The 16,474-nt window shown below is 43.2% G+C and overlaps 1 protein-coding gene across 4 annotated transcripts; it reads right to left on the minus strand.

Annotated features, from left to right (window-relative positions):
• Nucleotides 1-2,048: 2,048 nt before the first annotated feature.
• Nucleotides 2,049-16,391, minus strand: LOC309396832 (uncharacterized protein). Of its 4 annotated transcripts, none has more exons than XM_081962299.1 (7): nucleotides 16,231-16,391; nucleotides 9,938-10,875; nucleotides 7,719-8,812; nucleotides 6,812-6,929; nucleotides 4,694-5,305; nucleotides 3,523-3,683; nucleotides 2,049-2,388 (listed from the first exon to the last, which is right to left on the minus strand). In XM_081962299.1, the coding sequence occupies exons 2-7, from the start codon at nucleotides 10,539-10,541 to the stop codon at nucleotides 2,380-2,382; spliced, it is 2,598 nt and encodes an 865-aa protein (XP_081818425.1). In that variant the 5' UTR covers nucleotides 10,542-10,875; nucleotides 16,231-16,391; the 3' UTR covers nucleotides 2,049-2,379. The 4 variants fall into 4 exon arrangements, with proteins under 4 accessions (XP_081818425.1, XP_081818424.1, XP_081818426.1 ...); XM_081962298.1 differs by having other exon boundaries at nucleotides 16,203-16,391; XM_081962300.1 differs by lacking the exon at nucleotides 16,231-16,391 and adding an exon at nucleotides 16,072-16,164.
• Nucleotides 16,392-16,474: the final 83 nt, after the last annotated feature.

The raw sequence follows: 16,474 nt of genomic DNA on the forward strand, positions 1-16,474 counted from the left end.
AATGCCTGTGTATATCACTGAAAACTCTTGAACACTCCTGGTTTAAACGTTGATAAATAGTCCTCCATAAGGACTAATAAATCCACAGGGGGAAAACAAAGCACTCAAAGGAGTGCATAAGTGCCAAGGAATGAGCTGAGCCTTTCTATCCAGGTAGTCCTTGACTGACGACCACAACAGAGCCCAAAATTTCTGTTGCTTAAGTGAGACTTTTGTTAAGTGAGTTTTGAGCCATTTTACGACCTTCCTTGCCTCTGTTGTCAAGTGAATCCCTGCGGTTGATAAGTGAGTTACCCGGTTGTTAAGTGAATCTAGTTTCCTCATGGCCTTTGCTTGCCAGAAGGGCGCAAAAGGGCATCACGTGACCTCAGGACACAGCAACGGTCATAAATATGAACCGGTTGTCAAGCGTCTGAATTTTGGTCACAATTTTGATCATGGGGATGCTGCAAAGGTCATAACTGTGAAGAACGGTCATAAGTCACTTTTTTTTCAGTGCCGTTGTAACTTTGAACAGTCAGTAAACGAACTGCTGTAAGTTGAGGACTACCTGTAGTCGTGAGTGGAAGCTGCGGGCTGCACATTGACCCTCAAACCAGCCCATTAATTTCAAGGTTTTCTTTGTGGTCTGTGCCTCGCAAACTTAGTAAATTAAGTGAATTGAATAAACAGTGGTCAAACTAATCAAAGGGAAATTCTTTGAGGCATATAAATCCAATAAAACAATAAAACAACAAGCAAAACAAACAAACTTTTGTTAGGCCATATTGCAACGTCCACTGGCCAAAGGAAAGGGCAAGCACTTAAAAAAATGTTGCATACGAAGAAGCATGAAAAAGCACTATAAACTCAGAATGGGCTGTTTTATTTTACATTCTGTCCCTCTCCGGAAAGAATAAACATTGTAAATCTTTTGCCTTGTTCAAGGTACTGCTTTCCGGATCTCTTTGGAGGATTGATTAAATTGGTGGTCAAATCAAACTTGAAAAGGAGAGGGATTAGTTTTGCCTAAAAGGCCAATTGCCAAAACATTTTACAGAGCTGGCTCCTTGGTAATGTAAAGTGCCCCACAAATCTTGTGTGCTTGCAATAAAAATATTGAAGATACTACTGACTTTTTTTTAATGTGAAAACTCTGTTGACTGTAGTGCTTAAGTTTCAAGTAGATCTCTGGAGCTGTGTGACTTGTGATGTAGATTAACTGATGTTGCTTTAATTGTGGCAAACCTCTTTAGAGCTAGTCCAGTTAATACATTTTCATTTGTTTTTTCAACAGTATTGAATGAGAATTGTAATTGATTCCAACTTCAGCTCCTGCTTCTTCTCTTCCTCCCTCCTGCCTCAACTTGAGAATGTTAAATTGTAGGCTAGGGAAAAAACCCCACATCTGATACTCCCAGTAACTGAATATCCCAGGACATTCTGATAGCCTTAAAAAGACATGCCAAAGTTATCCAACTTTTGATCATGTAACTAGGAAGGCTGTAATGGTTTTTAAGTGTGAGGATGCATCCTAAGTCACTTTTTTCAATGCAGTAGTAACTTCAAGCAATCACTAATCAAATGGTTATAAGTCAAGCAGTGTGTGTGTGAGAGAGAGAGAGAGAGTGTGTGTGAGATCGAGAGGGAGAGAGAATATTAATTTTCCCTTAGTTTATCTTTTCCATTCTCTCCCTTGTCAAGTATTCAAAGTTCTTTATAAAATAAACTTTACATTTCTTACAAAAAAAGTTCCTGTTTTGTATATGGTGATAATATTCTTCTTATGCTGATCAACACTATTTTCACTTACACAGTTGATGTTGGGCTGTGATTATTGTACTCTTGAATATATTAAGAGAGAATATAATGTTCACCATGAAAGCAAGCTGGATCTAGAATACCTCAAGGCCTGTATGAAGCTAACAATTCCTTCCAAAACCATTGCTTGCTTTCCGAAACAGGAGCTTTGGTTTCTTGTGGATTCAAAGGAGGCTTTCTGTTTGCAGACTTCTGTGCTAATTGGGTCAATGCACATGCTATTTATTGCCCATAAGGGGTACAGTCAATCATTCCCAGTTGCTTTATTTAAACTCAAGCAGAAAAGGGAAGAAAGAGATTACTACAGTATATAAAAAAAAACCCCAAGGGTAACAATAAAAAGGTAAAGGAATGACAACATTTGCACCATAGCAGGGAAAGAGCATCTGGATCAGAGCCTGCTGTAGTCTAAGCAATCCAACAGGATAGGGAAGGGAGAGGGAATCACGGGCAGGGATAAGTTGTAAGTCTCAGGCAATCAAGAGCAAAGGGTGCTTTTCACTCTCCTTTTAAATCAGGCGCTTCTAATATTGCTGCTGAATTTCTTGATTTGGGGGTACATTCGGCCCATGCAAGGATTCAGAGATGCTACAGGAAAGAGATAACATGATTAGTATTGGATGAAAATATTTTAAACATTTTATATTCTATTCAGAGAATGAATGCGTGGCAAAACAATTTAAAACAAAAGTGGCTAGCGATTTCGAACCAAGGCCAGATATTTCATTAAGAAAAAAAAAAGAGATTCATTCACAAAACGAATTTCCTGAATTAAGATGATAGATTGGAAGAAAAATGTCAGATGAGCCGATGTTGCTCACTTTTGTTTACATATAATGGGAAACATTAAAAAAAATGGAAAACCACGTATTTGGATGCATTACATTAGTTCATGAAGGTACAAAATTAACGGCCCATCAATTAAAAAAAAATTCCTATGGGAAATCTTCCCATACCTGTAGAAATACAGTAATTCTTTACTAGCACCTCCACACCCTGTGTGATGTTCAAAATATCTTCCATCTGGTTAGGTTTTTAGAGTCTCACCTACTGAATTTTGTTAAAAATGGAACTTTAGCTCTCCGCTCCAAGACTGTCGTTTCTACCAGCCACCATGGTAGCCATCTACAGCAGGGGTGTCAAGCTGGATTTCTTTGAGGGATGGATCAGCATTGTAGTTCTTCTCTGCAGGGGGCGGGAGTGGGGGGAGGGAGAGACGGGATGGACGCCTCCTGCAGCCCCCCGCCGGTCAAAACGGGGCACATGGAGGCCCCTGCATAGTCCCTGTGCAGCCCGTTTTCAGCCTCCCCAGCCTCCAGCAGCATTCGGCCGGCCAAAAACGGGATGTATGGAGGCCCTACGAGGCCCATTTTGGCCAGCAGAGGCACCTTTGATATTTCCATCCCAGCCCCGCAGGCCAGATTTAAGCACCCAGTGGGCTTTGACACCCCTGATCTACAGGAATCCAAATTTGCAATGACACTGCAATGTAGATCTTCCCTAATTGAAGAGCAGAACTTTCCATAATATCACATTGGCAAACAGGCTACTGGTTTGGATTAATGGGGAAACTGTACATTCTACCATATAGTCTGTTTTAACTGTTCTCAATAAGAGACTTGGGAGAGTAGCCCCGTTTTCAAAGAAAGGAAAACAAAACCTATGGAATATGAAAGAAAACGTGCCTTGCACACAAACAGTAGCAAAGGGGGAGAGACTTACGTTTCTTTCTCGCCATGCTGGCCTACTAGGGATTTCAGCAATGTCCTGGGGTGTGCTTGTTCCTGGCAAAGAGTTTGTGTTGCTCAGGACCCGTACAACTGTGCCAAGAGCCTCTGATAAGTCCTGAAAAGAGGTGCCACTCAACCCATACAGTGTAGAAGCTGCATATAAACAAACAACAAATAGAAAATAAGTGTCACAAAATGCTGCAACACCCCCCCACTTCTTAGCAGTTGGCACCTTCGTTCTTTCCATCTTAATAAATATCTTGAGATATGTCTTTTCACCTTAGTTTACTTTATAAACCAGCTCCGATATTATGCATAAATGTTTCAAATCAAGTATTTGCTGCCAATTCTGATTCCATCTTTAGCCCCTTCATCAAGTTCTTTACTTTAAGCTGTGTTCATTTTAATTCTCATTTTTTCGTTGATATCCTACCTTTCTAAATGAAATACTTATTTAAGGTTGCTTTAGCTAGGATGTCAGTTAAGAACTCCCTACCGAATATCAACACTACACTTTCCTGGTGAGTGCTCTTATATTATGACAAAATGAAAAGTGAGATTGGCTATGGGGGAATGCTGTTTTCAATGACAAATAGACTTAATTAAGGGATGTGGTGGCTCAGTGACTAAGACGCTGAGCGTGTCCATCAGAAAGGTCGGCAGTTTGAATTCCTAGCGCCGTGTAGCGGAGTGAGCTCCCATTACTTGTCCCAGCTTCTGCCAACCTAGCAGTTCGAAAGCACGTAAAAATGCAAGTAGAAAAATAGGAACCACCTTTGGTGGGAAGGTAACAGCGTTCCATGCGCCTTCAGCATTTAGTCATGCCGGCCACATGACCATGGAGACGTCTTCGGACCGTGCTGGCTTTTCGGCTTTGAAACGGAGATGAGCACCTAGAGTCGGGAACGACTAGCACAAATGTGCGAGGGGAACCTTTACCTTTACCTTAGACTTAATTAACAGCCAAGCAATTATTCTGGGAAAGATGTAAGTGATTTATGCATTGTGTTGTGGTCATCAATAAACAAATATTAAATGGCAAGGCACTCATACAAAAATATACTGGCAAGATACAAATTCTCGCAAGTAACACATGAAGGACATAAAGGAAATTGATGTTACCCTGGTGAAGAGGCCCTCCTTGTTTATGGCCCCAGAGTTACCTTGGGTTAATTGGAGCTCCTCACGGACTGTATCCAACTCAGCCTTCAACATGGTGCAGCCCACACAGCGGGGTAGCATCCTGGAACCGGGGCCCCCCTCTTGGGCTGTGTCCCCACTGCCATTTCCACTCCAGGGAGAATCCAGTAAAATGTCAATGCTGTCACTAAATGAAGGTCTGTCTACGTCAGGAGACCCATGACCATCGTGGGCGGCTTGGGGGCTGGACACGGTTGCATCCTTGTCAAAAGCCAACTGAGATGACCCAAGACTAGCCGATGCTTTCTGCTCGTGCAGAGTCCCATTCACAGCTTCTGAAACTCGGCCACTGCCTTTCGTCTTAGCGTCCCCCTCCGCCTGGCTTTCCCCAGCCACGTTATAACTGGGAACAGGTCTTCCCCGCCCTTTCGCTTTCCCTGCTTGCTTCCCTGGCACAGAGGTGGGCATTTTTGGAGCTTCCTTTCTAGTTTCGGCCATGTCTTGCTCTTCTACGCTACTGTTCAACTTCATCTGCTTGGCTGCTGCCACACCATGTTCTCCATCCTGTTTGGGCACAATCTGCTCCCTCGGATCTGATCTGGCTCTCTTCCTCAGCTGGAGATGCGTTTCAGTACCTGAAGATGGAGAATAAGTTTATCTTGAGAGACCTGCCAAGATACAAAAATAACAGATGGGCTCGTGGTTAAGGCCCTAGGCTGGGAATCATAAGACTTGGGTTCCAGGCCCATAGATGGTGGGATTCCACTCACTTCTTAAGAGAGCATAGGCTCCCTTGCTTAACAGGCTTTTGTTTTAGCTGCAAGGATGAATATTAGAATATGAAAGGTGCTTGATAGTCTTCCTTTCATAAAAACTGTGAGAGTTATTCCTCTTTTTACAGGTAAACTGAAGACCTCCTTAAGAAACCAAGATAGGTTGATTTGTTGAAGGTTAAAGCCATATAGAATTCCTTAATAGAACTCATGCACATGCTTGTAAAGTAATCTGAATTAATTTGAAATCACCTAGAGTTCTGTTTTTTTGCCTTCTCTCTGTACTATCCCTTCTCTCTGTACTATCCCTTCTCTCTGTACTATCCCTCCAGAAGTGAATTAGATTTTAGGAAGCCTTCCTTAGCAGTTGATAATTCAACAACATGCCTTTTTGATGCCACCTAATCCTGGCATCGATCTGAGAATTACCATTCAGAATGTCTTTGCAAATATACTGTCAGGTGAAGTCAACTGGCCGTGACGTGTGAATGAGGGCCATAAGCTCAATCTGGGAGGCCTGTGACATCCCTCTTCAGCAAACACTTCACCTCCTTGCTTTCTCTGATGACCCCAATCACTTCCTTGGCCAGTTTTCCCTTCCAACAGAGTTTGCTAATTTGCTAGTCTCTACGCTAAGAAGCATATTGCTAAAAATTCTTTTTTGTTTGATTGTATTGACCAAGGAATGACATCAATTGTCCAGAGAGGATAAAGATGTAGGGGTGGGCTGCTGGGGATGCGCCAGGGTTCGGGAGACCCTCTAGCTAAGATTCTGTGCAGTTTGGAGAACCCCCAAATCCCACTCCTGGCTGACCCCGCACACCCGTCCCCTCCCAGGAGTCCCCACGCGGCTCATTTTGGATGCAGGTAAGTGCAGAGCACGCCTGGAGGCTCAAGGAGGATGGAAAACAGGCCTACCTGAAGTTGAGGCTTATTTCCAGCCTTCAGAGCCTGGGGAGGCTGTTTTCGCCCTCCCGGAGGCTTGAGTAAAGCATCCAGAGCCCAGGGAGGGCCAAAATGCCCCCACCATCACCTTTACTTTACTTTATTTCAAACTTTTATACTGCCCCCTCTCCCAAAAGGGACACCGTGGTGCAGGAGGCCAACTAGGCCACCCCCACCAAAGCTACGCCCACCCAGCAACCAGGCAGAGAACTCCTTGCTAAAACCTTTGAAGCCCACCCCTGATAAAGAGAGTTAAGAGTGGGTAAAGCTGCTTCTGGCATGCGAGTATAAACAGAGAAGGTGAAAAAAATCTCAGAGGATACGTACTAACACAAATGAAAACAATAGAAAATGATCCTCAAAAGACAAAGAAACAAATCTGTGACGCCAAAGATTCAGTGCACCTACGAAGCAATTTCTTACCTAGTATGCCAACCTTCCTGGGATTTTCTCGACTGTCTTTTATGCAGGGTTGTCTCTGATTCTCATTCAAGTCTTCTGGAGGGGAATCTTCAACCATGTTATCTAAGGTAAGGCGTACCTGAAAAATAAGAACGCCACTCTTGTGGTTATCACCTCTTCTAAAAAGTAAAAAGGCCCTTCAGTTCCACACCAAAGATGTAAAGATGCATCATTTGTGAGCAGAGGATAAATGCAAGCATTTTTGAACTTGCTGCTCGTGGCCTCATCCTAAATCTCCTTCAAAACTTGACTCCTGCTGCAGTCACATGAAACTTTTGGTCGGAATCTGACAATTTATACCCATAAGTAGCACTGCAGGCTTCTTTAGCTGACTGCTAGCTGTAGTTTGCTAGATCGAATCTCATCAGGTTCAAGGTTGACTCAGCCTGCCACCCTTCCGAGGTGGGTCAAATGAGAACCCAGATTGTTGGGGGCAATAGGCTGACTCTGTAAACCGCTTAGAGAGGGCTGTAAAAGCACTATGAAGCGGTATATTAGTCTAAGGGCTATTGCTATAAGAATTTTAACTTTTTTTTTAAAAGCAGATTCATTTTCTACTGTCTAGAAAATTTTGAGTAGCCATTCAGCTTCCACCAGAGCGGAAACGAATGTAAGTGTGCCTTTCAGGAAATGTGTCTGCTTCTTCCTGCAGTGCTTCTTGTTGTTCCATTGTCTTTAAAGCTCACCTTCGCCTGAAAAACGACAAACTTTTGCTAATAACAGCAGCAGTTCCAAGATTCCATGTATAAAGTCTCTCAGTCAAGGAGAAACATGTGTGGGGAGGAAAAATGCCCTTTTCATTTCCTCGCTCCTCCTCAATACTATCTCCAAACCCCAAAGCACCAAATCACCCTCGGCATGGTCTTACTTGGTCCCGTTGCCTCTTGGACTCGAAATGGAGCTGGAATCTCTCCGCCAGGGCCACAGCTTCCTTGCCGTTTTCTGGCTGGCATTCGCGTACCAAGGTCTGGATCTCTTCAGGGAGTATGTTCAGGAACTGCTCCACCACCAGCAGCTCCATAATTTGCTCTTTGCTACGTGCTTCTGGCCTTAACCACTGGTGGGAAAGCCGCCACAGGCACCTGTACGCTTCCTGGGGCCCCTGGGCCTCCTGATAATGGAACTGCCTGAACGACTGTCGGCGGGTCCCTAAGTCTACGTCTGTTTCAAGCGCTTTAGCGCAATTGCTGGCGCACAGATGTTGGGCCTTGTTGCGGAGCTGGTCCCTGCCTTGCTGCGGAGAACTCTGGTATGAATCGCATAAGGGATTCAAAACGGAGAGATGGGCCTCTGAGTTGTCACCCTTCCTTGTTGCTCCCGCAGTGAACGGGAGCCTTGGTCCGGACAGTATCTCCTGGCAGTGGTCTGCAGGAGGCTGCTGAGACAAGAGCCACCTCAGTATCTCTTCGGCCGTCCAATACTGCACTTCAGGAGGCACCTTAACTCTTCCCCCGAGTGCTTCTTTCACTGCAACTCTATTTAGACTCTTGCCTGGGAGGTTGGACTGCATGATCTGTTCTAATAAAGCCTGTAGGGGTGAGCTGGGCCCCGCGGCGGCTGCTCCCGCTCCGTTCTTCGCAGACACCTGCAATGGATGAGTGCAGTCAGGAGAACTAGGACTGGCCGGAGATCGCTGAGTTAGCACCTGGACCAGCTCCGTTTGCTTCTGAAAAAGTTTCTCAAAGAGCTGGGCTTGGAACTCCCTATCCTCCTGTCGCATCTCCTTGTCGTGCTGGATGAACTCTGCTAAACTCTGTTTCTCCTCAGCTTGGATGGCAACCTGCTTCTGCATTCTCTGCAGCTCCGACTGATGTGAATGGCCGCACTTCGGGCCAGCGCCCCTTGACTGCCCATCCCCCTGCACCTTTTGTTTCCGGGTTCGAAGATGGGGACGTTGGTCAAGCATGGAGATGAGCTGCCTGGGTGGAGGTTGGATCTCCATTAGCATGGGAGAGGCCACATCTATAAAGTAAGGAACAGGGAACAGCCATATACGTGCATATGTATATACATACATACATACATACATGCATACATACTTTCATATATGTGTGCGTGTGTTGCATTTGTGCTGATAAATCAATAAAGGGAGACTAGTATAGATCTATTTCAAGCTATTTAGCTCTCATCAGCTAGCCATACCCTTACTGGGAATCGAACCTGGGCTGTATTATATATCAGGCAGTTGTATTAGCCACTAAGCCACAGGCTCTCCTCCTTTATCAGCTAAGCCAGGGAAATAGGTATGTATTGTGTCCCAACCCCGGGTACATTTCTCAAAGCAGTGCAACATGACCAATAAGGTCACAATGATTCATAAGATCTGATGGTCAATATCCAATGGCCAATGATTGAAAGGGCAAGAAAGTAATAAAATGATAGGCATGTGAAGCACACAATGCCTGTGACTGCAGGCTAAAAAAGAAGTCAGAAGGTTACCTTATGATGTTGTTCTTCTGAGTATATAAATAAAATAAAAACAACCAGTGGAAGTTGGCCTGCTATAGAGAATTACCATATTTTTCAGAGTAAAAGACGCACATTCCCCCTCCCCCAAGAGTGTGGAAATGTTGGTGCGTCTTATACACTGAATACAGCTATTTTTGGCCTCCCGAAGCCTCACCCCTGCATCCCATTTTTGTGAAAAACAGGGACATTTCTGCCATTCCCCCACCCCCCCAGGAGTACTCTGCAGGCTTCAGCAGGGCTGGGGGAAGGGAAAAATGCCCCATTTTGGTGGAAAACAGGGACATTTTTGCCTTCCCCGAGCCCTGCTGAAGCCTGCAGAGTGCTCCTGGCGGCTGACTTACATCTTTGAAATCTTGGTGCGTCTTATACACTGGTGTGTCTTATAGTCCGAAAAATACGGTATATGCATTTCCAGGAAAAGAAAGTTGTGTTTCTAGTGGAGTACATGTAAACATTTAAACCGAAAGTCCAATAAAGCTAGGAAACGAAAGCCCTAAATATTTCATAAAACAATTAACAGAGTATTCAGAGATAAGCTCCGCCCCTGCCCCTCCTAAGGTATCCTTCTAGAGGATTTGCACTGACACATTCCCCAGGAGACATGAACAAGCGGTTTACCCAGCTCAGGTGAGATTTCATCTTCTGATTCCTCTTCCTTCACCTGAACTGGGATGACTTGGATCTCGCCAAAAGCATCGTGAGACTCTGCCTGGGTGTAGCTGAATTCGTCGGTCCCTTGGCTTTCAGAGGCAGCCGTCTGGGACAGCCAGTGCCCAGAGGCCTGGGATGCCCAACGCTCAGAGATGCTGGATTGGGTCCCCCAGGTCTCGGAGATGGAAAGGCCTTCCTGTCTGTCCGCAGTGACACTGGACCCTTCACCAGCCTCAGAGGAAAAACCGGGCCTACAGTTTATATACTGTGTCATTATCTGGTCAATTTCATCATAGAAGGGACATTTGATAGGCGGACGCCCCACAGAGTTATTTTCCTTAGCTTTGCGGTAAGCCACTTTCAAGCCTTTCATTTTTTCACGGCATTGGTCCCCGGTCCGATAAATGCCCATTTCGGCAAGACGCTGAGAAATGCCATCGTAGACTGCACGGTTCCTCCCGTGGGAGCTAAGGTCATGAGTGACCGCTGCCTCCGTCCAGAGGGCAAGGAGCACCTTGATATGCTCTGCTGGCCAGCTAGCTGCCCGTTCTTGTGGTCTATCCCGCCTCATTTCTACCAAGGAAAACCTGAAATGTGTGGTTGGCAGGTTATACGGCAGAGATCAGGCCCACAGAAATCCAAACGCAAACAATACAGATGCAAGGAAGGACATGTAAAAGCTCTGAATTTCAGATTTCCCAATTTCTGTGCTGGAACTGCCTTGTAGATAGTCCTCGATTCTCCTCCATATGTCATTTATGCAGAGTGTAGATTAAGAAACTCCCAAATCTAGGAATCTAAACTCTGAACAGCCGCATAGCTACATCTTCCCACTTGTGTCGGGTGCAGAGGTATTAAGGCAGGGTAAGTCACAGCTCACGAGAGAAGGCAGAATCCTGCATCTCCTGTGGAAGAAAAGTCAGGTTTCAAAAGCCAATGTTTAAATCAGAAAATATTTGATCTTTTATACCGTATAAAACCTCTCTCTCCTTTTAACTAACTCCTCTGTTTATTGGAGGAGACAGTTTGGTCAAATCCTGGAAAAATCCTGGAAGTTCGTGCCAAAAGAATAATATTTATATCACACATTTTTCCCAGGTAGCCCAGGGCAAGTTTAATGTGTTATCTGTTTGCCTCGCATCCGTTCATTTTTTAAAAAAGAATTTTATTGGTTTTTAAACACATAGGGAAAGGTAAAAAAGGTACATAGAAGATTTTGGCAGCTCCCGTGCTAGTGGTAGAAATCCCTCCAAATCTCACAATTTTTACAATGTTAAAAATAACGTATAAAAGATAAGCATAAACAGAATCTTGTTTTACATTATATCATCCATATGTTCAATCATCTCTTTCTTTGTCACTTTCTAGTATATCAACAATTACCATAGTATTTCAGATACATTTATTTTTGTGACCTGAGCCTTTTCGACATTGCTCCCTCCTCCCTGTCCCCAGATGGAGCCACAGCCCCTCCCCTTCATATCTTGCACATTACTACCTTTTTCACCACCTCCCCTATTTTCGTCCTCTAGGAGAGAACTATGTTTTTTAATGAAGGCTTCTGCCTCCTCCACTGTATTAATTTTAATTCTATTTCCCCCCCAAAAAAATCAACATTCCCTCTGGCAATAACCTTCTAAACCAAACTCTTTTATTGCATAATTTCTTTGATAAGGAGGAATACTTCCTCCTTTTTTCCCTTATTTTTTTCGGAATTTGCTTAAGAATGGTAATTTCTTTATCTTTATATTTTAATGGTCCCTCCCTTTGGGCCCCTAGCACCTCATCCCTCGTGGTCCTCCTAAGAAACTTAACATGTACCTCCCTTGGAACATTGTGTGTTCTAGCATATGCTGAATTAATCCTGTAAACCAGATCCATATCCCACCACAACTGTTCTTTATTTCTCTTAATATATTGTAAATTGTATACTGCTAAAATTGTACTCATAATATCCTTAAGATCTTCATTTTCTGTCTCTGGTAGGTTCCGGAATCTGAGAAAAAAGGAAAAAATGGCTTCTACTGTACAGTGCAGTGGAGTTGCCATGGTAACCGCTTCACAGTACTCCACAAGGGAGCTCCTTCTCGTAAGGGGGGAAATCCAACATTAGAAATTACGTTTGGTCCAGACATTTTCCCCCTATAAATTAATACTCGGGCAACCCCGGGTTATCAGCTAGTGAGTAATAAAAGTCAGTAGGCACTAGATCATTTATTACATTTTAAAATGAATAATTTTCTCTTCTATTCTAAAATATTGCCTCCTAGCCCAACAATATAAATAATTCTTGCTTTTAATCAGCTTTATCTCCATGTACATCTGCATAGAATGGCAGCTGGACCCTACTGGGTGTTTGCTCAACTGTGACCGAAGATGTATTTATAAATTTGGAACTGGGCTACTAAAATGCACGTTAATTCTCAAACGTACATTTTAACAGCCCGGTTCCAAACTTAAGCAATTCCAGTCCTCTTGCATATTTTCATGAAAACAAATTCAGATTTTGTTCCACAAAATATATTCTCAGATATACAGCAACACTATTGTTTTATCATAATCAGAAAAAAAGTGAAATACACTGCTTATGTTGGGCTAATTGCTATTTCGCATCCTAACCAACCTAAGGGTGGTATTGTGAAGTTAACCCTGGTTTGTGTATACAACACATTTAAACCTAAATAATGAAACAACTCTTTTCTTGATTCTTAAAGTACTAAAGGCAAAGGGTTCCTCATACACAACATTTACTGGATATATTGTCTGCAGCAATGCAGAAGTGATTTGTCATTTTACTTTTTTTTCTCAGTCTGCAAATTGCATTACAGTAAGCTTTTTCCAAATCACCAGGTGGCAGCACCTGGATGTTGTTGTCTGGAATCAAACACCAAATGATTTCCAGGAATATAGTCTGGACAAGATTAAAAGAAATGCAAACCACTTCAGTTGCAAAGAACATTGCATGGATATGCTCACACAATTCACTAGGAATCCAGCTGGACTTGAGGCCATAGAAGTTGGGATAGAGGATTTACCCAATGAATTAAAGCATAAACTGACCTCACTAGGGTTCCCTGATGTGCAAAGATTGAAGCTTAAAACCATCTAACCATTATATGTTGTGGAAAGGAACTACCAAGTTTATAACTAATCGGGTTAAATATATTGCATTCATTTTAAAGGCATATCTATGTATGGATATACCCAATACATGATTGATCTCCCTGGAACAAAATTAACACATTAATGCAGTCAATAAAATAAGCTTTCAGGAAGAAAGTAGCATATAAATACTTTAAAATTCACACATGTAAAGAACCTTTTAAGCCACAGAACAAGAACCCAAACGATCTCCAGCAGATGGTGTCTATTCTCTACTTGCACACACAATGTTTGCTTTATAGATATCTCTTTTATAGTTTGACCCTCAGTGATAGTTCATATATATCTGTATAGGGAGCCAACTTTTGACATATACCTTTTAATAGTTTAACGTGCAATGACAGTGCAATGTATGCTGTAGGTGTGCATATGACACAAAAAAGAGAGAGAGGAGAGAGAGAGGGAGGGAGGGAGGGAGAGAGAGGAGGGAGGGAGAGGGGGAGTTGATTTGCCTACTGTATCCTTTCAAGAGGATTTCGTTTAGTTATTGTTGCAATTGCTTGCAGTAATTGTATCTATGTGCTCACACAAATATATAAAAGCAACATATGTATAGCCAATTTTTGACTTCGTTATTTTAACAGATTGTGGTTACATGTATTCGCACACAAAAATATACAGTACCTAAAGAGCCAAATTTCTACTTAGTGGCCATTTCAGTAAATTGGATTGTGTATAACTTGTATACACATAGACATGTGTGTGTGTGTGTGTGTGTGTGTGTGTGTGTGTGTGTGTGTGTGTATGTATACATACATGTATATACACACACATATATAGTTATAGTTATGTTATAGTTATAGTATGTATAGCTAGGTTCTGATTTAGTTATTATTTTAATAGTTAATGTACATGCAAAACCTACAGTTGACAGCTATCATTTTATGTTTAGCCTGAAGTGATTTGCAGTGTGTGTGCGCGTGCATGCATGTGTGTGTGTGTACATATACATACAGTTATACATACATACTGGTTGGATGGGATGGATAGATAGAGAAATAAGGATAGAGAGATAGGGAGATATAGATAGATAGATAGATAGATAGATAGATAGATAGATAGATAGGGATGGATGGATGGATGGATGGATGGATAGATAGACAGACAGATAGGGCTAGAGAGATAGGGATGGATAGAGAGAGAGAGATAGGGATGGATGGATAGATAGATTAGATGGGGATAGATAGATAGATAGATATACAAAGATAGAGATGGATGGATGGATTGATAGACAGACAGAAAGAGAGGGATAGAGAGATAGGGATGGATGGATAGATATATTAGATAGGGAGAGATAGATATAGAAAGAAAGATAGAGATGGATGGACAGATAGATAGATAGGGATAGAGAGATAGGGATGGATGGATGGATGGATAGACAGACAGACAGACAGACAGACAGACAGATAGGGATGGATGGATAGATAGATAGATAGAGAGATAGATAGGGATAGAGAGATAGGGATGGATGGATAGATAGATAGATAGATAGATAGATAGATAGAGAGATAGATAGGGATAGAGAGATAGGGATGGATGGATAGATAGATAGATAGATAGATAGAGAGATAGATAGGGATAGAGAGATAGGGATGGATGGATAGATAGACAGATAGATAGAGAGATAGATAGGGATAGAGAGATAGGGATGGATGGATAGATAGATAGATAGAGAGATAGATAGGGATAGAGAGATAGGGATGGATGGATAGATAGACAGATAGATAGAGAGATAGATAGGGATAGAGAGATAGGGATGGATGGATAGATAGACAGATAGATAGAGAGATAGATAGGGATAGAGAGATAGGGATGGATGGATAGATAGATAGATAGATAGAGAGATAGATAGGGATAGAGAGATAGGGATGGATGGATAGATAGATAGATAGATAGATAGATAGATAGATAGATAGATAGAGAGATAGATAGAGATAGAGAGATAGGGATGGATGGATAGATAGACAGATAGATAGAGAGATAGATAGGGATAGAGAGATAGGGATGGATGGATAGATAGACAGATAGATAGAGAGATAGATAGGGATAGAGAGATAGGGATGGATGGATAGATAGACAGATAGATAGAGAGATAGATAGGGATAGAGAGATAGGGATGGATGGATAGACAGATAGATAGAGAGATAGATAGGGATAGAGAGATAGGGATGGATGGATAGATAGATAGATAGATAGAGAGATAGATAGGGATAGAGAGATAGGGATGGATGGATAGATAGACAGATAGATAGAGAGATAGATAGGGATAGAGAGATAGGGATGGATGGATAGATAGATAGATAGATAGAGAGATAGATAGGGATAGAGAGATAGGGATGGATGGATAGATAGACAGATAGATAGAGAGATAGATAGGGATAGAGAGATAGGGATGGATGGATAGATAGACAGATAGAGAGATAGATAGGGATAGAGAGATAGGGATGGATGGATAGATAGATAGATAGATAGAGAGATAGATAGGGATAGAGAGATAGGGATGGATGGATAGATAGATAGATAGATAGAGAGATAGATAGGGATAGAGAGATAGGGATGGATGGATAGATAGACAGATAGATAGATAGGGATAGAGTGATAGGGATTGATGGATGGATGGATAGCTAGATAGATATATTATTCAATATACCCTGGAGCATACACACTATACATCAATGCTAAAAAATAAATCAAGAACCATCTTCGGGGTCTCAGCTGCAGGCGGGACCCAGGCGCTCTGGGTTTAGATCGCTCCCGGGGGCAGCTCCGATCCCTGCAGACCAAAACCCCCAGAAGCCCACCAGGTGGGGTTTCCATCGGCCCTTCTTTGCCTCCTTCCTTTCCTTTGGCTCCCTCAGCCCCCTCCCCGCTTACGGGGCTCTCCGGGCGTTATACAGGAGATGGTGAGATGCTCTTGAAGGAAGGGCAAAGCCACGCACCGACCCGGTTAAGGCCAAGCGGTCCCTCCATCCCCATCCGGACCCGCCGCCGCCCTCGCCCTCTTCCCTGAGATAAGAATGGCCTCTCATGATGATGGTGATGATGATGGGGGGCGGCTGCTCTTCCCTACCTGCTTTGGGGCACCCCAAACCGCCTACCTGCGCTTAAAGAACCAAGGAAAGAGAAGGCGGAGCTTCGGCCCAGAACTCGCCCGAGGGAGCCAATAGGAAAGCCGGGAGATCCCAACAGGGGCAAGACCATTGCTTTTTCCACCCGTCAATCATCCCGGAAGGCCGGGCTCCACAGCGCTGGCGTTCTCCCCTCCAGGCTACCTCTTCTGATCGGGCGGGGAGCCCAGACGGGAGAGGTGTCCATCAAAGAGACAGCAAGCCAAAGCCGGAC

This window comes from Natrix helvetica (assembly GCF_964273705.1).
Source record: "Natrix helvetica genome assembly, chromosome: 9".
In the NCBI taxonomy this organism is placed as follows: Eukaryota; Metazoa; Chordata; class Lepidosauria; order Squamata; family Natricidae; genus Natrix; species Natrix helvetica.

Bases quoted from the DNA above. Each gene is read 5' to 3' on its own strand.
- LOC309396832 (XM_081962299.1), bottom strand. From the start codon at position 10,541: ATGAGGCGGGATAGACCACAAGAACGGGCAGCTAGCTGGCCAGCAGAG. The intron at 5,306-6,811 runs GTAAGAAATTGC...CTCCATCTTCAG, and splicing joins CAGGAAGGTTGGCATACTAG to GTACTGAAACGCATCTCCAG. The intron at 3,684-4,693 runs GTAACTCTGGGG...GTTTATATGCAG, and splicing joins GGAGCTCCAATTAACCCAAG to CTTCTACACTGTATGGGTTG.